Source organism: Ceratosolen solmsi, unplaced genomic scaffold, assembly GCF_000503995.2.
Source record: "Ceratosolen solmsi marchali unplaced genomic scaffold, CerSol_1.0 scaffold63, whole genome shotgun sequence".
Taxonomy (NCBI): Eukaryota; Metazoa; Arthropoda; class Insecta; order Hymenoptera; family Agaonidae; genus Ceratosolen; species Ceratosolen solmsi.
Window position 1 is genome coordinate 1536151 of NW_011948437.1, and position 26048 is coordinate 1562198.

The window sequence follows — 26048 nt, forward strand, 5'->3', positions numbered from 1 at the left end:
TTACATGCACATTAATATCCTGGCTTGCGCGATTCTGTTGATGATGCTGATCCTGAAGCTGCTGCTTTTTCGACGGTACGAACTTGTCTATTTTTATCTTGTCGATCGGTGCCAGAGTTTTGATCCTAGGCACGATTTTGGATTCTAGTAGTTGTCGGTTGTATCGATCTTGTGTTATTTGCTGCGCCGGCTGAGGTTGTTTGAAACTTTTGATGTTCGGTATTGTGATGAAACGATGAGGCCTCTCTACTTGTACTTCCTCTGGTACTATTGGTGTTTCTCTTACGAGAGAATCAACGTCTGTACTTTTTGCATCGCTTGAAGACGCCGAGTCCTTGACTAAAGGCATTGCTACTTTGTTGCACTTTCTTTGGAAACTGCAGCCAGTTGAAAATAATTTTTATCATTCGGTGATTAAAATTTATTTAAATCGTTCATAAGATTAAACAATTATGCGCGAGAAATGTTTGACATTTTAATCCATCTCAATCTCTAGTGTTATTAATGTCCTTTTAATATTGGTTTTGAATTTATAGGGAAATTTTTTCATTTACTATTTGAAACGACAAATTAGTTATTATTTATAGAAACGAGTTGAATAAATGATTTCGGTAATTTATGCTTTAATACTATCTACATATTTTACATATTTTAAGTAATCGTGTCATTATTATCAGCATAATGATACGAGCTTTTCAATAGTAATATGAAATGACATTTTAATAAATAATATTTTGAAAAACAATGTTCCATCAAATTATAATAACTTTACTCGTTAACTTTTTAATATGGACATTCGAATGCAAATTCATTGTTTTCAATTCATAAAATAGTATATTCTGCAGTATATTAGGATATTCAATACATGACAACAAACTAATTTAAAATAATTTAAAACTTTACTTTTTGAGTTATGTTTGTTTTGGCCATTAGCTAGTTGGTCGGTGAAAGCATTGTGTGCTCAAATTTGCGAGATCATTGATTTTACCGTTTTATATATGATAATTATAATTTGATTTCATAGTTTCAGGACTACATATACGGATCGCGAAATTTTAATGAGAAATTATTTTATTAAGTGACCCTTAAAAGTATTATTAAAACAATGAATGTAATAATCGAAAAATTAATATTCAAGAGTAACGTATGAATTGGATGTTGCTGTCACTAATGAATCACATAAAATTACATCAATACAAAAGGCTGCTGATCAAGGCGTGGTCTTATTTCACAATAACCAGTAATTTTAATAAAGTGGTCGAAAGTAATAATACACTACCTCGAAGACATGTCCACGGGCTTCTCGGGTGCGAGAATCATATTGTCCACATTGAACAGTACACTTTTGCGCTTAGGCTCCGTAAAAACGGATTTATCAGCTCGTTTCAATATACTTCTTAAGGCATTCTTGGCCTCTTTGAGCCTCCTAGGGGGTCTCTTGGGCGATATCTTTGGAATGGGTATCCTAGTAAGGGTGGGCTGCAATGGTATATGTCCATCTTCGTCGTCGCTTGGCTCCCTCGTCTCGTTGAAGACTCTAATTCTCTGCCCGCCAATCGCGGCGACCGAGCTTCTATTTGGTATACGCTCAATAGACTTGACCTTGGACGAATCAAAAAGATTCGAGGAGCTACTGCTAATCGACTGTTGAAGCTCCTGCTCTAAGGCATTGTCCGAGAGGTCATCGCTCAGGTCATCTTCATCCTTGTTGGAGATGCTTCTTTGTTGCTGGTTCTTGAGCAGCAGATACGGATTTACATCGCACTCGAGGATACTCTTACGAGAATCGCCGCTCATGGACGTCGTTGTGCTATTTGTTTCTTCCTCCTGTTTTAATTGCGATGGCGACGACTGCCAGCATCTGGGTTTATTGGTGTGGCCAGTTACACGAACCATTCGACCGGGCAGTGAGCGTAGGGTCGATAACTCCTGCGTCGCCAATGCCTTCTTCGAGGTCCAATCATCCTCCTTCGAATCCGCCTATTTTCATATATTCGCTTATTTGTTTTTTTAATAAAACGAACTTTCGACAAACTAACATCTCAATCTTATTATACTATATCTGCATTAAATGCATTATTAGGGCTTAACATTAGTCGTAATTTCAATTATATTTTTATAATTATCGAATACAATTACCAATTCTAATGTATGTTGAATTTGCAATAAAAAATGAATAAATAAATAAATAAATAAATAAATAAATAAATAAATAAATAAATAAATAAATAAATAAATAGAGAAAAATCATTAAACGCGAAGAGAAATTTTATTCCCTACTAATAATAATACACTTGGATACATTTAAAAACTATATTTTTTAAAGAAATTTCTAAAGACATATCAATTTTATCACACACTATTAATAATGTAATTTATGTACAATTTTCACTACTCGTCTTCATTGGTTTCAATCATCGTTTAGTCAATGAAATAAGGGATGGTTGAATAGAGCCTATATCGATAAGTGAATAGTAGGCAAAAAAGCGAACGGTCGATCGCCGATTCGAGATGAAATTGTAATGCGCACCGATTGGTTGGAGTTGTCGTCGTGGATGCAGTCGGTCCCAGGACTCGCACTGCTTGAGTTCGGACTGGACGGGGAGCACTCGAACCACTCGGTCCTAGACATGGGCTCGACAGTGGCGATCTTCAGGCCCCCTCGATCCTTATTCAAATTGCATCGGACGACGCTCCGACTACGGATGTCACGCTGATTCGCTTGGCGCAATGGCGAAATGCTGCGGGCCCGCGACCGCGGCTCCGAGAGTCTGCTCCGACGCATCAGATCGTAGGGGTCATCGATGCTTGGTTTCAACATGCCTGCTCGACAGTCCGACATAAGCCGGGAATTTCGATTTATTATTATATATTTATATATAGTGCTAGTGCATGATTTAGAAGGGGATCGCTTTCCTTCTGGGGCTCGCTTTCACCTAATCTAGATTAATTTATAACGTACGAGCACTTGCTTTACCAAAAATCTTTGCTACGGTACGGTTATGCAGTTCACTATTTATCTTGTATGCTGCTATCTTAACATCTGTTTTATTTATTTATTATTTTTATTTATTTATTTTTATTTATTTTTTTCTTTTTCTTTTTTCTTTTTCTTTTTTTTTTGTAATTCCATAAATTATATGGCGAAGGCGAGTGAGAAATAGTTTTCTACACTTCCTCGATTCGCGGTAAATTAACTTGGATTTATTTTAATGGACTGCCATTTTATTTGGCCTTTTGATAATAACTATAAAATGCTAATGTAAACCATTTCAATTCTTAGATTTAACAAGATAATGAAGAAAGATATAATGAGTTCAAAAAGTCTATTTGTATTTTCTGAAACAGAGTAATTCCATAGAATTTATAATACTTATCGACTGAGGTTAACAGATCAACGACCACTTTACGGGACATGCAATATGGAATTTCACTATACATATTATTATTTCAATTATATATTGACATACGATTTATGCAAAATGATTTATGTAATATTGAAATATTATTATTTTAATAAAGTTAGATTTTATCATCGTGTAAGTGAATACTTTATATATATGGAGTAAACGCCTCTAGAAGGAAATACCTCGATCGAATAAACAAATAAATAAAAAAAGGAATTTTACAATAATAACAATTCAAGCTTATATCAATTATATGAGAAAAATCGTAAGAATTAAGTTCAACTTATGACAATTTTTCTACAAATACTATTATTTCAAATTTTTGTAAATAAAAATAAAATTGTAAATAAAATTTGCTAGAATTATGAATTGTTTAAAATGAATAGATTTCGTACGTATTATTATTAAGCATGGTAGTGTTAAGAGCTGATTAAAATTCATACTAATCATCATACTAATCACAAACGTTCAAATGTAGGTACATTTATTTTTTTTGCAATAACTGCAGCCGTGGTCGGTGAAAGTTCTGTTCGTATATCTTGCATACAGTTTGCTAAATGCGAATTCGCCAGTGGAATAGATGTTTATTTTATATATGCCTAGAAGAAGCGGTGAAAATTCAATGAAAGACTTTCTTCGATAGAACTTGGTGCATTGTTATTAGTTGTTATTAGCTTGTGCTATGTTATGGGCGTCGAGCATAAGCACAAAAAGGTACGTTACATCGTACCAACGGTCAGCGATTGATTAATTATGTGCTTATGATTTGAAAAGATATATTTATACAATGTGATTGCATTTATTTGCATATTTGTATACGAATATAAATTTTTATATCGAGACTCGATAAAAATAGTTGTTTTATTTATAGACGTATAATTTTAATTTACTCTGTAATATCACTACGATATTGCTTATGTAATAGAATTACGTGAATTATATAATTTAAAATGTATGATAATTGTTTTAGTCCTTGTAAATACATCGAAATGATTACTCCAATTTATCCCCATTTATATATAGCTCATCGATGGCCAAAGCTTTTTTGTAATTATCCCTTTACAATCGTAGTTTTTCTTGTAGTTTATGCTCCTTTACTAAATAGAATAAAATGGCCATTTATATCTTTACAATATAAGATATTACATTTTTCAATTAACTTGACTTTGTGTAATTAGAGATTTCTTAATTTTTATATGATAATAAGTGATCTATTAGTGAATAGTTAGTCTAAAAGTATTGAAATATCATTAAATCCAAGATGTATAAATATATTCCACAAAGTTTTTAAATAATTCATTACTTTTCTCCAATATCTTGGAACTAAAGTAACAAAAGCAACAAAGTAACAAACAAACAAAATTTACTCTTCATAAATTGTTACACTGTTATTTGACTTATAATTCGATTTAGATTTACATAATTCAAGATTGATCTTCTTTTTAAATGTGTAAAATGATATTTAGTTCTACTTTGACTGAAATCCATACTTAATGGTTCGAGAAAATATATAAATCATTGGCAAATAATCTGCATATAGCTTCGGTTATAATTCATTGAACCGATAAAATTATAAGTGCCAAGGTAATTTTATTATTATATTTGAGCGACAATATTTCACAATGTTTTCCATAAATAGAAAGAGAAAAAGAAAATAAAAAAATCCTTCTGCTCAAAGATTTATAGACTTGCAAATTTGCTCTACTCTTAGCTTACTATCAAACAGTTTAAATGACCTTTTAACATTTAATAAATCGTCAGTGCGATCGTAACATACATATAAGACTGTGAGTTGACAATCAATGATCTCGAGCGATAAAGGGAATATCGTACGAGCCCCCACAATTGGATGTAGAATACAAACCGGCCAGGCTGGGCCTCGTCCTGACATGCGCAGTGGGCATCCTGCAAGTGCCGCCAATGGCGAGACCCGCAAGTCTGTGCCCGCCGCACTTCCTGCAGTTGCTTCCGACGTCGCGCACAGTACCACTAAGGAAGTCCGGGCATGAGCAGACGAGAAGGACCGAGGCCCCTTGATGATGGGCCAACTGAGGTACGTGGTTCGGCCCAAAGGGCCTTGATCCCGTCCCCCGTACCGTACCGTACAACCAAGGCTCCCCGTAAATCATCTGCTGAGCGAGGACGCTGCCGCCGGTCACCGTACCCCAGCCAATGTGATGCTTCCCTGGCGAGTGGATAGACTCCTGGCGAGGCGATTGCGAGGCGCGCGATAGACCCAGTCTGACACTCCATGACTTCTTGCCCTTGCTCAGCGTCTCGTAGCCCTAAAATACAATGGCGAGTTATCGAGTGTAGTCAAGGATAATTTGCTCTTATAGGACTTTGATTAGTGACTTTGGAGCGTTTTTATATATTTAGTATAATAGGGAATGCAAAGGCTTACATTGTTATTAGTTAATATATCTTTGAGAACTGTCAAATACACTTATCTTATACCGACTACTTATATCGGTAAATTCTTTACTTCTTCTAGCATCCTACGGTTTTTGAATTATTAAAATAATTAAAATAATTACTACGATTAATGTGATTAAGATTTCGAAAAGTCGGAGTTTCTTAAAAGGTGGAAATTACATTACGAGGAATAGCTTCCTTCAAATTACAGTTAAAGAATACATCACTTATTTGATTAAGCCTTAGTCGAGAATTTTCCAATTTTTAGATAAATATTTTTATTACTATATTTCGATTAATTTCATTTAATCGTGCCAACAAATAATTATTTTAAATTACTTAGAAGTTTTACAATCAGCTATAAGATTGCCAAAATAAAATAAAAGAAATGCTGCTTTTCTACTATAAGGCGATTTTGTAGTAAAATTAAAGTTACGTATTCATCGTACATATTCATTATTATCATACATATTCATATCGACTCTATTACAATTTCTATTAACGTAAAGACATTGATTAAAGATATAAATTTATTCTCATGGAACCTTATCGATTATTTATATGTAAAATTAGTACAATAAAACATTGGCCTACTTCATGATTTTGAGATGCAAGCAGTCCGATTTAACGCATTGAACAATTAGTTAAAATATAGATGATATCGATATTTCATCACTTGAAAAATGATTTTATGAAAGTATTTCTTCACAATTACATTCATCTGAATAATAAATTGTTACTATCTATTTATAAACAACAGTATTTTCTTCATACGGTAAAGCGATATTATAATTAACCCTAGATGATTATATACTGTTTAGGCAATAATAAAATCAAAGCATTTAAGGTTAAAGACTATATTTATCGTCGTTTCATAAAGATAATTCTAGTTTTAGAGAAATATTGCGATTTAAACATATTTGTTCTTTCTATCCGAATATCACTATATATATATATATATATATATATATATATATATATCATCAACTCCAAAATTGGAGTTTCACTTTTTAAACTTTTATGTAAGCTATTAATGTGCGTAAACAACAAATGATAAACTGACTTACTTTCATGTCTGAGTGTCGTGACTTGTTCGAAAGTCACGATACTGGTTTAAAAAATTAATAATATACCGTATAAAGAGATTTAAATAACTTCAATTTTATAAAATTCCATTAAGCGATAAAATGAGCGGATTCGTATATAAATCTGGTATAACAATTTTTTGTTTCGTTAGATATATTACAAATTGTAAAAATTTTTGTTCCATGACATGATCATTTATTTGATCGGACTTGTACGTTTTTTTTTATTCTGAAATTATTTTCTACTCTTAATATAATATTTTAATTTTTTCAACTTGGGCATATATATTGTATTTTAAATAATATAAACATTTTTATTAAATTTCTCACTGAAAATAATATACAAATAAATTTTTTCTTTACAATATAATGTACTAATATTATTGTTGAATTTGGGATCTTAAAAATAGAAGCAATATGTGTTAAATATTTTCTATAGTAATGCCTGTAAATATAAATAGACAAAGAATGTATTTTATTTCTTTTAAACTTAATGTCAAGTATTATTTAGGACAGATAAATAATATCCCTCTATTATTATTAATCAAATTTACTGCCGAAGTAAATTGTATATATATAGGCACACACAAAATCTCTTTAAACAGAAGTGAAAACTTTTCCATGTAGTCTCTAATTGTTAATAGACTTTTACAAATTTTCATATTATACAGAAACTTCTTTCATGAAGTAGTACGTTAAAAGAAGTATGTTAAATCTCTAGTTACAAAATATAAGAAGAAGCCACGACTTGACCGTGGGGCACATGTAGATGTAGATATAATTATACAATACTACAAGAAGAAAATAGGATATGGTTTGGAAGACAGTAAAGAATAGCGTATAAATTGAAAATTACTTTAGTGTCAGGTCTTGTACGAGATCAACATTGTCATTCCTATAGGTCTTCATATATGGAAAAATGTCGATAAAGCAAATTTTCTCTAATGAAGAAGCACATGGAATGCGTAAGCGTATTAGCCAGACGGACGAAATAGTGCATCTCTACATTTTTTCGATCAAATTTTTTATTAAAAGGGAGTTTAATTTAAAGAGACTATTGATGAGAGATAGTCTTATGCAGTACACGTGTCATTTATTATTTCACTTTTAATCGATATATTATAAAAATTAAAATTATCTTCTATTGTATACGAACTATTAATAATTATCACCAATAATGAATATTGATTTTATTTTAGCTGCAAACTCTTAGTTTGACATGTTAGAAACTTTGTTTTACACCATTTCGATGTATTTCGTAATTTCTCAAATTAAAAATAATGATCTCACAAGCGACACTCTGCTTGTAATTGTTATTTTCTTTTTTTAATCGTAATAAAATAGCCGACACTTTCACCGAGTTACGATATTAGAGTAAAATATCGTAATGACAATCAAGATAGGAAAAAAAATCGTCACCTGTACGAAAGCAAGAAAAAATATTCCTGATTAAGGGTCAAAAGTAATTACTTTTTGTTGCTTTTATTAAATAAAATAAAAAATAAAAGATAAACACTAAATAGTTTCTACTATTAGCTTAAGATGTATAGAATAATTTTAAATATTAGCTACAAATTTTATTTGATTAGTACATTGTTGAATCAACATTTGTATTATAAAAATATTAGATAAAGAATATAATATAAAAAAAATTTATATTAACATTATTTTCTGAAATACACTTTTATATACATTCTATTAATTCTAAAGTTTTGTTTAATAGATTTAATTTATATTTTATAATAAGATTTAATTTTCAAAAAATTATAATATATAAAATGAATACCTAAGAACGATAGACCTTGGCGTTGTTCAAAGAAATACATCAATTTTTAAATTAAATATTTCAATTCAATGTAATTAACGGATTCTCGTGAGTATAAATACATATAAAATTTCACAAAATTAAATGCTACATATAAAAGGGTAATGAAAAAAAAAACGAATTAGGGAGTATAACCAAGGGCAGGTGTACTTCAAGCATTAAAGATAAATACTTCAATTATTCGTGGATCTTTTTAGATTATTTTTACAAACATTTCGTGAACACTATATGAGAAATTCAAATAATTTCTCTTAACTTAATGAACTTCTTTCATCAACAGTAAACGAACAAAAATATTGATTATAGAGAAAAATAGTTCAATCGTACGATGAAGATATGACTAGTTGTACCGTTTTCAAGAAGAAATGATTATTTCTTATCGGTTAATATTATCACATGGAAAAGAGATCTCAAAAAAGCAAAATTCAGTGAGCAAAATTGAGAATATGGAAAGCGAAAAGGATATAGGCATGGAGCAGTTCTTTGAGAACGAGCAAGGAATAATGTAAACACACCCAATATATCGCTATCTCAACATTGATCGATTCAGCTCGCGATCACGGTTTCAAAATAATAAATCTTCATTGTCCGGAATATCAATGCTGGTCACATACATTTTTTCCTAACATCTTCCTTTCTAATCTAATCTCTGGCGTGGCGTTAATATTACGAGTAAGTGCCACGGGACGTGGCGTATGAAATCGGATATCAGTACCACCGAACTGCAAAAGCATGTGAAATTGAAATTCATGTAGAGAAATGGAGCTTTTAGATTTTGAAAATTCGCATTTTGTTTTATTTGCATCTAAAACCTGTAGACCTATGACTGTATGAATGAAATATGTGTCAATTAGATTATTTTTATTGTCGAATAAAGATTAGATAAAGATTTTTCATTTATTTTCATGGATTTAGTAAATGTTTAATGTTTTAAATGTCCCGAAATGTTTGCAATGTATTCTTATCGAAAGCTTGTATATAAAATCGTAAATTTCGTAAAATAACATTAAGAATAGATATTATCGCTTGAATAAATAAATCTTCAAATAACTAACCAAATAAATCACTCGAAAAATAGATGCTTAAATATTAATCCAATTAAAATTTAGATTTACATTATTATATGAAATTGCGCAATTGAAACAATTTCCTTTCACGGACAGTTAATGAAAAATTGAAAGCCTTCCGGTCAATATAATGATTTAACGGAAATTACGATCCTGTACGATCATATGTATACCAACACGCAAGGTATTGGCTTTACAGACCTTCCACTACTAAGCTTTACACGTAAAATTTGAATTTTTTTAATAATATGAGTGAAAAGCGGAAGCGAAGCTAATTTAGCATATATTATAAGTTAGGAAATAGTTGTACAGCTTTAACCGTGTATATATACAAATATTTAGCTATAATTTTAATTTAAATAATAAATGGTATGAAATAAGTATTTTAATAAGAAATTATTATACATCTCTGTTATAGATAATCGAGTAGATAATCGTGAGATAATCGAATTTTGTAATCTTCAGTTGAAAATATAATTATTTCTCTAATTCATATTTTATTTTCTTATTTCTTTATTTGTATAATAGTTATGAGATTTTGTTGTTTGAGCATATTTATAAATACTTTACTGCGCAATAAAAATGATCTTTAAATAAAATATCAAAACGATTACAAATAACCACGAATATTTCAATTTTCAAAATTTCACTGATTAGCAATTATTGTATTATTAGTGGTTACAATGAAAGAATTTTTACATATAATATTATTATTAGCAGTACACATATTACTGATTTTAATTTGTAAGAAAGATTTTTGCTTGAAAACACAAGTAAGACAGTTAAGTAATTAATAAATTTATATAGTAAAAATTTTATGTTATGATTAATTGAATTATTACATCAATAAATGAGTCGATATATCAATAAAACAAATAGATAAAGTATCAAAAAATATTTTGAATATAATTGAATTAAATATTTTATTTTGGAAAATCAAAAAATTGTCTAAATAGTTATTATTTCAAATGATAAATGTTCATAACATTCTTAGAAAATAAAACAGTTAAAATTATCAAATATATGGAATATTTTTTAATAAATATAAACAGTAATACTATATTAATATAATTTTAAATAATTTATAAGCTGAATGATTTATCAATCAAATATTTCATTGAATAAAGCACTTTACTCTATGAAAAATGTCATTAATTTTTTCTTACAATATTATTGTTCAATTGTTTCACATTGTACATTCGGTGCTTTATATGCGAATCTATCATTAAGTTACAAATTAATTTTTTTTTTTCACTAGATGCAATACAAAGAATTTAATAATAATAAAGTATTCTTACATTCATTATTATCTCTATAAATTTATTTAAAAACTCCTAACCATAGTATAAAAAATTTCTATCTTATGACAAATAAATTTTACTTTGCAACGTCGTTAAATTTACTACATCATCAATATTATTTCTTCAAATTACACAACCTTTAACGTATACTATTCATACAGTGATTTTTATGATCAATTTTAAGATGATTTTAATAAGATGGTATTCTACCTTATTATTATAACACCTATAAGTACAACAGCCGTAGAAGACTATTGCCACATATTTTTCTCTTTACTTATAATACAAAATAATTATTCCTCGCTGCTAAAAATATTAATAAATACACAAATGATTAATAAAAGTGCCATTATTATTTTAATAATAGTAATATGTGTGCTTGGTGCAATTTAATTTATTTAGTGATTAGGACTTTCAATATAACACTTACATTTAAATATTCAACTTCTCGAGTCAAACTATATAAAATCATTATATTGAACTTCGAACTATTTTAACTTTTAATCATATTACTCATTTCGATCACTTTACAATCTTTATTTGCAAAATTATGTTATGATATTACCTTATAGAAAAATAATTCACGCTTATTTAAATTTATATGCGAATAAGAATGTACCAATCATTTGTAAGTAATTAAAAAAAAAACATTTAAATACTTTTTTCATTAAAATGTAATAGTCAATTATTTTTCAATGATGATAGATTTTAATATATTTATAAAATTAACATGCAGTTTGACAGGTAAAAATAGTCTTTCATAATTACTTTTTCTATTTATTATTATTACTATTTAATTATATAAATTAAAGGATATGAAAAATTATTTTTTTTAATTTTATATTTTTTAAATATCGAATAAAATTAATAGAAATCATATGTAATAGCGGCAAAGTAACACTTAAAACAGTAAATATAATATGTAACAATGTAATATATAAATCTTTACTTGGTACAGTTATCAAAAATTAAAATGCTCTATCACGTTGATAGAAATGATGGAATACCGAACGAAGTTGTTATGATTACTCTAAAACCACGGCATTTTATGCAAATAAGATACTTTAAAAGATTTTGAGCCATGCTGTATTAATTACTTCAAATTACTTATTAAAAAAATGTAAATTCATAAATGCCTTTGCATATAATTTTAATCGAGCCAAATCTATGTTAAGAGGCAAAAAAAAATAAATAAATAAACTTAGAAAGATTTTATGAATTTTATCAATTTTTTACTTCCGTCATCTCGTATATGATAATCAGAACAACAAAAGTTATGGCTTATATATACACGCGTAAAATTTCTCGTTACCAAACCAATTATTATGACATCGTATTATCGTGGTGCAATGGCATACAATTGTACTTTTATTGATTTTCTGTGTAATTAGTGGATACCTCTGATTTCGTTACCTAGGAACCGTTAACTTGATCGGTATTTATATATTTTCAGATTGGAACTTGGCGTATATGTACTTTAAAACTTAAAATAGATTCTCGGGGATATGTATAAATTTTAATTTATCTAGCCAAAGAATATCGAAATTTTCCATATTGTTTACTTTTTGCTACACAATAAATGTATAAATAATATAACTGCATAAATCGTATAATTCACTTTTAAACGAATAATAAACTATTAAAATTCAAATGTTTTACAATAAAAAATTTATTACATAATTAGCCTCGAGATTATGACAGTAGATTACTGAAATTTATTAGTTTATTATCTTTAATATGCATTCGTACTTTAAAAACATCATTAATTTAATCAAATTAGAAATTGTCTCTCCACATACAATAAATAACTAGACATTAAATAAACAAGTAATTCAATAATGAATCCTTTAACGATTCTTTGACAAATCCATTTATAATTAATAATTATATGTTGAAAATGATCAAATACTGTAGTAGAATTAATTTTTTTATTTATTTTCTTTTTGACAACACGTATACCGTCTATTTATAAATACTATTTATAAATCGTTTTAAAAAACCAAAAAAAAAAAAAAAAAAAAAAAACCAAAAAAAAAAGAAGCAAATCTAACAGACAAACATTAAAAAATAGAGCTTATTAATGGATAATCATGGTAAAGCATCCAGCCTAAGGCCTCCTTAACCGCGAGCATTTGAAAAAATATTGCGCAAACTGCCAAGATGAAATACGGTGTTAAATATTTGACCCGACGACGATTCAACCTCTGATAGCCTACATATTGAGAGCAAATCCCACGATCGAGCGATTGCGTGGACGTTTCCCGGAAAATAACGTATGTATGTGTGTGCCCTGCGTAACCTCTGCGAATGATATAGGACATGGACATAAAAAGACCGAGGCACTTACCGTCTTACTATTTTTCATTGTCATTTCTAATGTTTTGCCCGCTGGCCCGCTCAACTGCTAGACAATAATGATGTCTGAGATCATAACTAACGACGTGTTTTTGCATGGCTCTCGGAACAAGCTGTGAGTATGGCTGTGGCAATTATTCTTAGTTTCGCTGAAATTTAAGTGGCGCATGTGTATCCATCAGAATTCTATGCTTTAATTCCCGTTGCATTCAATTGTCGAACCAACAACGCATATTTAATTATATCGATAATAAGCTATGAATGTGTTTTACATTGTAAAAATGGCTATTACCCTTTAAAAATAAATGCGTATTATGCCATAGTATGGCAACATTATGCGAAGATCTTAATATTTATTAATTATAATGAGTAGTGAATACACTTTACTTGTGCGTTCATAATTAAAAGTTTAGCCAGCTTTAAATTAATGTTAAATTAGAGTAAGGTTTTAACGATTCGTTGATTTTTGAAAAATAATATTAGTCATAAAAGCTCGATTTTACCATTTCTCGATGCTTCCTTCTTATTTAGAAGGACCAGAAGAAGGATAAATAATTTAATCGATGGAATAACGAATATATCAGCATTAACTCAACTTCAAATGCATTCGATATAATTCGAATAATTAGAATTATTTATTGATATTATTGATATTACATTCTTCTTTATACAATAATAAAAGTTTAAGTATTTGTTATTCGTCAATTTGATAAGTTAATTTATATTTTCTTTAAAATTGTAAGGCTTATATAACTTAGAAAACTTTGATAAACTTGTTGAAGAAATAGATCGATTAGATATATCCATTTATTATATAGAATCTGACCGACTGATGGTTTCATCGTGGCACACATTATAAACAAATCTCACGTGTAAGCCCGTTAATTTTCATAGGATCACTTTCTCGACTCCTACACGCTATCAACACATAATACCTTGACACTCGTAAAACATCGAAAAACGAAAAGAAAAAGGGAAGCGTCGTTGAAGGGGATAGAAGATTAGAAATGAAAGTTGGCTCGTGCCGGAGTAGTTGGAAACTTCAGCGCAGACGCAGAATCTAATCGTCATATTCCGTCGGATTAGGCCGCACAATCCAACGAACCTTTTCTAATTCTATTCGTTTACCGATGCCGCGATAGTTAAGTCGACTTGTGCCGCTCGATTCGATCAGCTAAATGAGTAAAAGCACCCTGTCATTACGGACAGTGTTTTTTGGTTTTTTGATTGGTCAATAAATCTAATTGTAAGGGATATGTATTTTTAGACAGATGAGGCGCCGATCGCTTGCACTTACACTCAATAGCTTTGTTTTTCCCTTCGTTTGAAAGAGATTTCTAAAGTAAATTTGCCGCTGATTCAAACGTCTACATAAGTTTTTTCGATTCCATCTTGCAATATGTACATATAAGTTTTATATCACATGTAATTGTATTTTTCTCTATGTATAGTATATTTTTTATGCTCTTTATTAATAATATTGTCAATATTGTTAGACTTTTATCATTGAAAGCTTTTAAGTGATTTATTATTTTATTTAGAGCAATTTGCAAGACAATAATTTATTATAAATTAAAAGAAACGCGGATATCATAATTCAATGAGCTAATCCGTGTATAGATCGATAATTTTAATTATTATAATTACCGTAAAAACCGTAATTAACATAAAAACATAAAAACTTTCCTTGAATTTCATCGATTACCAATTTTCTTTTATATATACTTATTTTTCATAAATATTCAAATAACCTTTTTGTACATAATATCTGTACTTGAAATACATAGTATATATATTTTTAGTTGGAATAAAAATTTTATTTTAATACCTATTAGAAATTATTTTCTTCTGAATCAAAAATATATATATTTATACTATGTTCAAACGTAAACTTGCAATATCTATGAATACATATGTATCTTGATATACGTATTTAGCTTATATCGTTTAATTCTATTGCACTCTATTGGATATTAACGTACGTACACAAATTATTATTATTATCATTATTATTATTATTATTATTATTATTATTATTATTATTATTATACGAAATGCCACATAAATAGTTGAATTCGATTTGTAAGACGACAAATTTTCACAAGATGTTAGTAACATTATAAATTTTTCATAAATCTTAGGCATGTATTGAAATCTATATCATAAAATACCAGTAAATTATAGAAGATCATTGCACTTGATATATTACACAATTCATTTGGTTGAAGACGTAACCACAAAGCCTTATATTATGCTGAAGCCTCTGTTAATTAAAGTAAGAATCGATTCGATGTGGGAGTTCTTCAGCTTATACAATTCAGTGACGAAACCGTTTCAAATTATGATTCAGTTGTATTATGTCGCGAGAAAAAGTTCTTTAAGGCCCGTGAAAATACATATATATTATATTATTCTAATCTAATCAAAGAACAACGTTATGTCGTAGGGAAATTTACAGCGGTGTTACTTTCCTTTTGGTCTTATGCAGGCATAGACAGTAAAAAATTATTTATTTTTATTTATAAATCGCCACTTACCTATAATTAAATTAATATATAAAATTACCTTACAATCCTTAACTACATTACATTTGTGTAAACATTAAAACGTTTAATGCGTTAAATTTCACAAAGCATCTTCTATTGGTAAGTATCGGTAATACCGCATAGACAAAAAAAGTGCCTACATTTTTAATAATTTATACGTCTGTGGAACCGTAGATACGTGCAGTAAAATGATGATGATTGAATGAATAAAAATTCTCGCTAAGGGCTTTACACAATTCGACTCGCGTTTCACAATTTTTTCAAATTTTAATCAAAAGAGATTTATTAGCATGTTGTATTTTATTCCTTTATAAATATATAGACGTCACGAAGAAAATCTAACAAAATTAAAAAAATCATTATTAATATATATATATATAAGTAACGGATTAAAATACTCGAGATTTCGATACGCAGTTACATTTCTCATAATTAATGACGCAAATGAAAGTTAGTTGCGCACGTCATTTATTTAGAGTTGAATGCTAATAATATGGTAAAAAAAAAATTTATTGAAAGTTGCGAGGGACAATTTTTATTTAAATTTATTCAAGCTTGCTCATTATTATTAAAATTATTTTACATTGACATTAATAATAATGATTATTGTATTTAGCGATAGAATAATTTTAATTAAGAAAAATTCACCTTCTCATTTAAAAATCCATTAAAATTTCTTACTTTTTATCTTTGTAGACTTATCAAATCCCATATAATATGTAATTAACTACTGTTTTTCTATCTTTATCAACGTCAAACGATGTTTCTATAATCCTTTCATTTATATCAATAATGTTTTTCCAAGGAAAAACAGCGAACCATCAATTCACTCTCGAATAAAAACAATAAATAATAAGTTTTATATTGAAAAAAAAAAGAATAGAAAACAATAAATTTTATTAGAAATCCTTCAAGCGTTCATGCACATTCTCCAAACATCTCAATATTATCAATCATATGAAACTATTCTCTAGCTAAGCAATGCGAAGCAAAAAAATATACAAGTGCGGGAGTGGAAGAAGCAGACAGTTGGCAAAAAGGAGGCAAGCGAATCATGGCACTTTCTAAAAGTCAAATCCGCATCAAAGCCGTTATTGTCGGCAACTTCGGGTTGTGTCATAATCACCAGTCGGCACGACGGCGCCGTAATCGCGACGCGTCGCCCTCGCTTGCTACGCTCCGCGTCCTTTCTCATACTCAAAGCGCGTCCTTCGCGAATCGCATTGGATTTCACGCTTTTATGCTACGACCGCTGCCACCACCGTCACCGTCGTCGTCGTTAGCTAAATATTTACCTTGAACCGTAGTACTGCCTAGGCTCTTTGTATTATGGACTTTGCATCATTTCTGAAATAGACTTTGCACCAGATGTCGCGGAGATGTTGCATTAGGTGATACGTTACGCGCGCTTCGGCGGATTTCCGCGCTCCTCCTCTTGTACTTGTTAGGAATTCAACGGGCGGCAATAATTTTAAACTAGTACGCAGTAGCGTACCTTGCATTTTAATACGTACATCAGTCACTTATGGTATTGAGTATCCGTTCCGTCGAGATAGTAAGCGAGTTTAGCAACTTGTATATTTTTCGAAATTTACATAGATCCATTTTTTTTCTTGTTTGTCTTTTGTTTTTTTGTTTTTTTTGTTTTTGTTTTTTCATGTTAATACTCTTAATATACAGAGCTTAGGTACAGACTAACATCTCATCAGAGTATCATAAAGTTCGCGAATCGTGTCAATTTTAGATACTTTAGCAACTTATATTGATTATTTTATTTCTAAGCTACTTATATACGTGGCAAAATGGCCATACGATCATCCTCTAAAGAAAATACAATGCAAATTGAATTGCTAATTATTAATGTGTATTTTTAAATGTATGGCATTTTAAAATCGAATAGAAAGAAAACGTGAAAAAAATCATAAGGCTAATTAAAAAAAATTAACATATTGATTATATAACTAAGTTGAGCATGTGTACCAGTTTATAATGATTATAAATTTTTATATAATCCCAATAAAATAAAGTAATTTTAATGGGTCAGTTTTTATTACGTACATAATGACAACGTTAAACAATATTGCATATTTTATCCAATTACATTTTTATAAACTTACTTAATATTATGAAAATAGATTAAATGAAAATTATTTTTTATTTGCCGCATGTTTAATTGAACCATTTAATTAATTGATATCGTAACTTATGAATAATATAACTTAACGCGCCTCTGTGTGTCTCGGTATATTAATTTTGTCTTTTTTCTCATTCTTTCTTTCTAATAACATTTTCTCTTTATTAATAATAATAATAATTAAAATAATAACGATAATTTAATTGAAAATTGTATCGATTTATCTTTTTTCGTAAAAAATAGAGGATTGCATGGAGCTAAGCTGAAAGCGACGACGTCGGATATTCGATTAGTAAAATACTACAGAATCTCGAATGTAATTCTCCTAAACGAATTTAGATATTAAATGGTCATATTGTTGAAGAACTAATAGAAAATACATGGAGCCAATTCATTCGTTTTTTTTTTTTTTTTTTATTATTGCGTCATTGGCTTTTGCGATTTTATGCCATATATTAATTCAAAGCACAAAATAATAAGAAGCAATTTTCATTAATTTTTAGACCTGGGAAAGCTATTGTTTTAAATTATTGTATCGTGATCGCTAAATTAATTAAATCAAAATGAAAAGGCCATTATTATTATTAGGGCCACTATTAAAGGTGCTAAGCAAATAAAGATAAGCAATACGAATACGGCATATCCGATTGGAAGGTAAGAAATTCTTTATTCACTTGTCAAGCTATAAGGCAAATGAAAATAAGGCAGCTCGAAACTTTTATCCAGTGATTTATGAGCAATAGTGCGGCAAGGAAAGCGCTTGAATTGCCACACCCGAGCCATTCTATTAATACAGAGCAATAGTATATAATCATTTCAATTAACGAAGCTTAATTTTCTTCTCAATCGGCTCACCAAACTACACGAACGGGCATTGACTTTCGTACTGGCTATCATCAATAAAACTGTATTTTCGTGCGTTAATACCCCCCCCCCCCGAGTCAATGAAGAATGGACGAGAATCTTACCTTGGGAGGTGTGGGCGAGGTTGGTGAGGTTGGCGAGGCCAAGCCCTGCTGGAGATGGTACCTCTTGGGGCCGAGCATGTTGGGAAGTCCTAGGCTAGCCGGGCCTACGGCTACACTCGTCATTGTCATTTCCCAGCCGATTGACTCCTAGTGCGCGCAGCCTACCAAACTGACGTGAGACTCGCCCCAAAGCTGACGGATCCGCTCTCCTTCTGGTACCCGCGCGACCACTCATCCTAGCCAGTCTGTCTGAAATCTATTAGCGAAAGAATCGTTATGCATCTTCTTGGATACATGCGCTGAACTGTAGTCCTTATTGGATATTGCTCATGAAATATTATTAAGCATATTAATGCCTTCAGGATATTTAACATATTAAACGCGGCATTTTTGTCCACTAGGAAACTTTATTATCTTGGTCACTTTAACAAATTTTGATATTATTGGTTACGAAATTGTTGATTAAATATTATATATGCGAAAAGTATTTGTATTACAAAGTATCATGTAAAGAGTATTTATGATCATAAATGGTAAAAAACATCATAGGGATTGGGGAGAGTCGAAACATTAATGTATAAGAAATTATGAATTTCGTTTCTGCCACTTCGGATTTTGCGCAATATAGCATAGCGCATTACATCACTTGACAATGCTTTTATCTGACGTAATTCCTTTCTCTATCCGCTATCTCTATATTTCTCGGCGCCAGAGAGAACAGAGCCATTTTCATTCTTGCAAAATCCTGTAGAGTAATGTATAATTGAAAACTTGCAAGTGATTGTCAATTGACAATTGCGAAGTTGAAAATTTGCAAGCTATGCTCACCTGCTTTTCTTCGACGAATTGAATAGTAAATAAAGAATTTCAGCGGAGGGAGAGAGAGAGAGAGAGAGAGATGAAAATTTTATGTTACAATTGCCCTTTGATGCTTTTTTTTTGTTCTACTCTATCGTACCCTAGAATTTTATGTATGAAATTTATGTATATTTTGAGACTAATTAGTTCCAACTTCTGAAATAACTTTTACACTAGATTGCATTAGAAAATTTCTTTGAAATTGATATTTTAATGTTGAATCTACAAATAATTACTTTACAAATGGCAATATTTGGAAACAAAAAACATACTCTTGCATAACATATTTATATTTACAGCTAATTAATTATGAATATATAATTCTTAATGGAAATATCGGATGTAAAATTAAGGTTAAATAATTATTCAAAAACATGATATTAAAGTATTTCCTTCATAATGGATACGGTTTAATAGTTTTTTTTTTTTTTTTTTTTTTTTTTTTTTTTGATATAATTTATAGTAAATTTAATTATTCTATAACTACACGAATAATATACCAGTAATAGTCACTTATGCTCTGAATTTCGACGTACATTTCAAGATTATATAAGTCATGTTAGCGCAATTGTAATTTTCACTTCGTATTGGTGGTTAGTTTTTCAAAAATATATGAAACATATGCAAGCATCGTTGAGTGGAGTTAATAATAACATTGTTAATTAAATTATCTTTCGGGTATTTGACAATTTATTAACTTTTACAAGACAATTATCGTGTTACGCATGCGACACAATTGCAGTATTCCAGATAATCTTCGCCCAGTAATTTCGTATTTGGATAGCTTTTACTTTATAAATGTAACAAATCTACGATTAATTTACGTATAAGCAAAGAAGTTCCCAAGAGTGTCTGAGATAAGGAAGAAGAAGAAAAAATGTCTAGTAAACAAGGCAATTTCATCGCTCTTAATAGCTTTCTTCAAATTCATTAAAGTGAACTATGATCAGGTGTATGATGCATTTACCCACGCGTTGCTCTTGACTTCCGCTCCACACGCGTTTATGTTCCAAGAAGCTTCACCGTGAAAAAGTAAAACTGAAAAATCGCGCGATTGAACAAATAATGGAACATTATTATTATTATTATTATTATTATTATTATTATTATTATTATTATTATTATTATTATTGTACGCGAGTATGCGAGGATCTTGACCTTCTGATGAAAGCTAATATTGCACCGCCGGAACAAACGAGTGGGCGGCTGATGCATCCGGGAGATGAGCAGATAATAATTTCCGAGAGATCGGTCTCAGCGATACGTGCGGATAACGACAAGAAAAGCCACGAGCGGCAGTGATGGCATTAGCTTTATATCGAGTTCCGCAAAGAATGTCAATCCAAATCGAGAATAGTAATAGAAAAAGAGCGTTGGGGAGACGGAGGAGAGAAGGAGGCCTCCTAGCCGTAATTGTGGTTTTCGCCATAGTTACAGCTAGATGGTCGACCGATAACGGTTCTCATCGACTAAACGGTTTATCGGCTCAGCCGTACGTGTATTGTGCGCGATGGACTTGTCCTACTCATTTTTCATCCTTCCACATTTTCGATGCGAAGAGTTCGACGACTCGAAATCCAGAGGATATCGAGCGATGGGCAAACGTATTGTTCACTTCGAGCGTGGCTCCTGCTCATAGGAGTTGTTTTGTGCGTTCAAGGAAGCTCTTCCATTGTTATGCCAATATATTACACATCGTTAAATAAACGTTAATTTATGCGCGTCTGCTTCAATGTTAAAAGCTTGTTTCTCATTTCGAGCGGCTATCATACATGCAGTACTTACAGTTCAATGGTAACGCAAGTGCTTTAATTATACCTATTTATACGTTCAAATGAACATTAAGAAGATCAATTTTGCTGATTAATTCACAGACGCGAAACTGTAAAATTGAGTTTCTATTTATTTAAATTGCTTCAACCGTTGGTGAATTCAACATTCATCAACGTGCCTAGTCTTTTATTAATAAAGAGTTGCGTAACGGTAATTAGTATATAAAATTTTCAATTTCGTCTGTAAGCAAATAAAACTATATATATATTTTAATAATAATAATCTATCATTGTATTTGAAAAAATCAATAATAATTTTAGACAAATGGAATGATAACGTATTTTTAAGGTGATACATCAGTGATGCTAATACTTAGTAGACTTAAGGAGCTTCTTTTATTATTATATCTTGTTTTATTATCATATATCTTGCGAAATAAAGTTTAGTATGCTCTTGCCTTTCTCAGCAAGAAATATTATTTTTCCAGCTTGTGAATAACTTGAATGCGACGAAATGTAGATAGTTAGAGTACGTAGCCACGGAATCTCACTTTTGTCGTGGAAAGTATCTCATAGGTATTAAATTAAAAACAAACTTCTGGTTTCCGTTTATTGTATAATGCGTACTTTAATTATTTTTCCTTTCTTTTTATAATAAAAGACTTTTATGTAAAAGGATATTTTATTCGAAGCTAAAAAAAAGACATATATTGCAATTTATTTTTCAGTTTTCTAATTATGTAAAATAGAAAATTCTTTAATTTTTAATTGATAGTGCATTAAGAAAAATGCCACATTAATATATTTTCAATTCATTCGTTAGTTAAATTTATATAAAGACTACTCGTATATTTTTGAAACATTATATCTGCTTATATGAAAACACTTTTTTCCAATTGCTTATAATCTACTGAAATCTTGTAAATTAATACCGAATGAGATATAAAAGTGACATTATGATCAGTTTGCAACGTAATATTTCATACGTAGGCTTTACTTGATACATACATGTCTCAATATATACTAAGAGCATGAAGAAATGAAAACTTTTCATCGTGGTTTATGTGACATTTTCAAACATCGCAGTTTAGTTGGTAATTTCTTTTCTCTCTCTCTCTCTCTCTCTCTCTCTGTATATTAATCATTCTATTATACGTGCACATTTATTTTTTCATAATAGAAATTAGTTTTATAAAATAAATTGTCAATAGATAAATGTTTGCCATACAATCGATGAGGCAAAATAAAAATGAAAAATGTCAGAGCATAAATCATCAGTGTGAAGAAAATAGAAATGCAATGTGCTAATTATATAAAAAAAAAAGCAAAACAAAAAAATTAAATAAGTAGATGTCTAAAAAATTGTAAACAACTGTAATATAATTTTGAGGTAAATAAAGTATATCGGGGGATATCTAATTATATATAAAAAAAGCGCCGGGCTTCAATAGTCTAACAAGTAATTGACATAACAACTTGTCTGACTCCAAATGAATGAGAACGAGATTTTTCAACAATCCGCGATATTAGCTGATATGCGTATAAAATGATAGAGCCGTTGCTCCACATGTTTTGAAAGTAGGAGCATCCATAAAAGCATCGAATGCGTTGACAATAGGAGTGAAGCTTTCGAGAAGAACCAAGGCTCACGCCGCCTACGTGAATACACAACGATTTTCACTTCCTCAACGAGTGCACGCGATAAGTAAAATAAAAGTGCGAGTTAATTTGATTGCTCGTACGGAGAAGGTAAAATCTAAGGAGCTACCAAGTACTGACCTACATAAGACGTCATATACAGTCGAGAAGCCAAAATGACGGGCCGGAAACAAACCTATCATTAAAAGTGAGCAAGCGAGAAAAGCGAAGTCGAATGAGGAGAGTTGAAAAATGAATTCCCATCGCTTCAAGGTGAAATGTATAAATTTATAAACAAAAATAAAGAAAGACAAAAAAAAAAGAAAAGAACGCGATACGAGTCGCGTGGGTTTTGCTGACGGAATTAGGGTAACGAGAAGAGACTTGCTCGCGGTCAAAAGGAGGTTGCAGGATTCTCAGGAGAGGGCCTCGCACTTAAGCTCTTATATCGAGTTACTGATTTCACGAACACAAGCGCAATTATATTCCCAGGTTAAAGGACTTTCGCTTGGTCGCAACAGACGCGAGCACCGACACTTGCCTGGCTAATACCTCTTTACCTCTTCCTTTTTCTATTAAGTACGTGCACTTAACCGTCATGAATAATTGCCTGTTAAACAAGATTGGCTTTTCTAATTTCTCTACGTCTTTCGCCCTTGACATCATAATTATATCGGACTATAGATCTTTTGAATTTTTTACGTGGTTTATGCGACATTCGAAGAGCTTGCGGATTATCTTACCTTATTGCATTATTCGAGCCTTCTTTTAAGGAAAACAATTTTAACTATAATGTTCCTCTTTTAAACTAGACTCTTTTAAACATTATAATGCATTATTTACTTAAATTGAAAGTAGCAGGTAAAAATCGTAATGTCTTGTAAATTTTTTTTTAACTATAAAAATCTATCAAATTTTTAGGCAATTGATTGAAAAATCATTAATCAAAAACATTTTTACCTTCGGTAAAAATTTGAATCATTGTAAGGTATTGCGGAAAAAATTATGTGCAATCATATTTAAAAAATTACGTTAATGTTGTATACTCAAAAATGGAAATGAACTATTTAACAATTTTATTTAGTTTTATTCTGCTTTACATTTAAATGTTTGATTACAATGATTGATTTTAAATTACTATATTTATGCATAATAATATATATCTCAAATAATATTCGTGCTTTTGTATACAATTGTATATTTTATATTCATTTTATCCATAATTTTGTACATTTTATTTACATAAATTACGCAATTTTTTGCAAATATATAATTACAAATTGGAATTAATTATTTTTAAATTGAAAAAAAAGAGTTTACTTAAAGCGGGTTTATGTAAATATATATACATATATATATATACATATATATATATTTATCGAACGATGCATCCTCTCGGAAATTTAAACTGTATTCCTCATGTGCTTAAAGAAATTTCTAATGTGTTTTTTTTTACTTGAATATACCAACGCTTTCGAGTATTTAAAAAAGAATTAAAAATGTCACTAAATTCCTGAGATAAAGAAAAGTGCATACGAAAAAGATATTAATCTACTTTTATTTTACGAGCATCTTCAGATTTCTATTTCAAGAGTCGAAAATGTTAGCGGGCAATGTGGAAAAGCAATGTTGAAGGTACACTACCGTATATTCACTGCCGGTCAGTAAAAAATGTATAAATTGTCGAAGCATCAATGGGTTAATTCGGAAATCCTAAGCGAGCTTACTACGTCGTACATGTACAATTGAAAGTCAAAAACCGAGAAAGACCAAGAATAGCTGAGCAGATCTCGGGAGAATTCTGTCAAGGATGTGCACAAATAGATCACGTTAATACGAGAACGTGGCTACTGCCAAACGCGAGACAATCGTGAAAGTATCTACCGGCGGCTCCCTTCGATTGTTTCGTAGAGTCCGTAGAAAGTAAATGATTCCAATCCGCCCGCATGTTTTTTTAGCCGAGCTTCCTTTCATATGTACACGCATATACTTAAACCTCATTCATCCTCACGTACACATTCACACCCTACGCATAGGTATCCTCCATGCACCTGCTCCTGGGTTCTAGACGTAATTTTTTTGCCTATCAAAGCCTACATAAAGATAAGATCTTTTTTCGTACGATTCTCAACTAAAATAACTTGCTAAAGCTATTAAATTTGGCAAAAAAATTGTTAAACTAAATGAAAAATAAAAAATATATTCGCTACGAACTTTGGTATTATGATTTAAATGTATATCAATCCAAATCCCGATTAATGGATAATACCGAACGATAATCGTTTTATTATCACAATTCATTTGTTTAGAATTAAATTGATCATTATATCGGTAATTTAAAAATTCAGTCTATTGAGATGCACTTTGTATACCAGTCACAATGGGACTATGATAAAAAAAAAGTTCAAGTGATTCAAGAACATGAATAATTTGCATCATCATTGTTCCTCGAATAATAACATCGAATCAAACAGCGCCGTTTGCATGCAAACATTCCCCATTAAATGTCCCGATAAATATTTTTTTCTATGAGATATCTCATATTTACGCAGATGCCTGCGCATATGCATATCTGTATATACGCATTTGCACGTCTAATTAATCATAGTGCGAAAGCTGAAAATAGCGTCGAGCATAGAATGACGCAATGCAATGGAAAATTGGAAGAGAAAAAGAG

The 26048-nt window shown here is 30.3% G+C and overlaps 1 protein-coding gene across 1 annotated transcript in view; it reads right to left on the reverse strand.

Annotated features, from left to right (window-relative positions):
• LOC105365285 (uncharacterized) overlaps positions 1-19226 on the reverse strand; it is a 20371-nt gene extending 1145 nt beyond the window's left edge. Inside the window, exons 1-5 of the mRNA XM_011503401.1 lie at positions 19104-19226; positions 5272-5692; positions 2531-2823; positions 1280-1980; positions 5-377 (exon numbers count right to left, since the gene is read on the reverse strand). Of these exons, the coding sequence (XP_011501703.1) occupies positions 5-377; positions 1280-1980; positions 2531-2823; positions 5272-5692; positions 19104-19226 (1911 nt within the window). The remainder of the gene's footprint in view (positions 1-4; positions 378-1279; positions 1981-2530; positions 2824-5271; positions 5693-19103) is intronic.
• Between the last annotated feature and the right edge of the window lie 6822 nt (positions 19227-26048).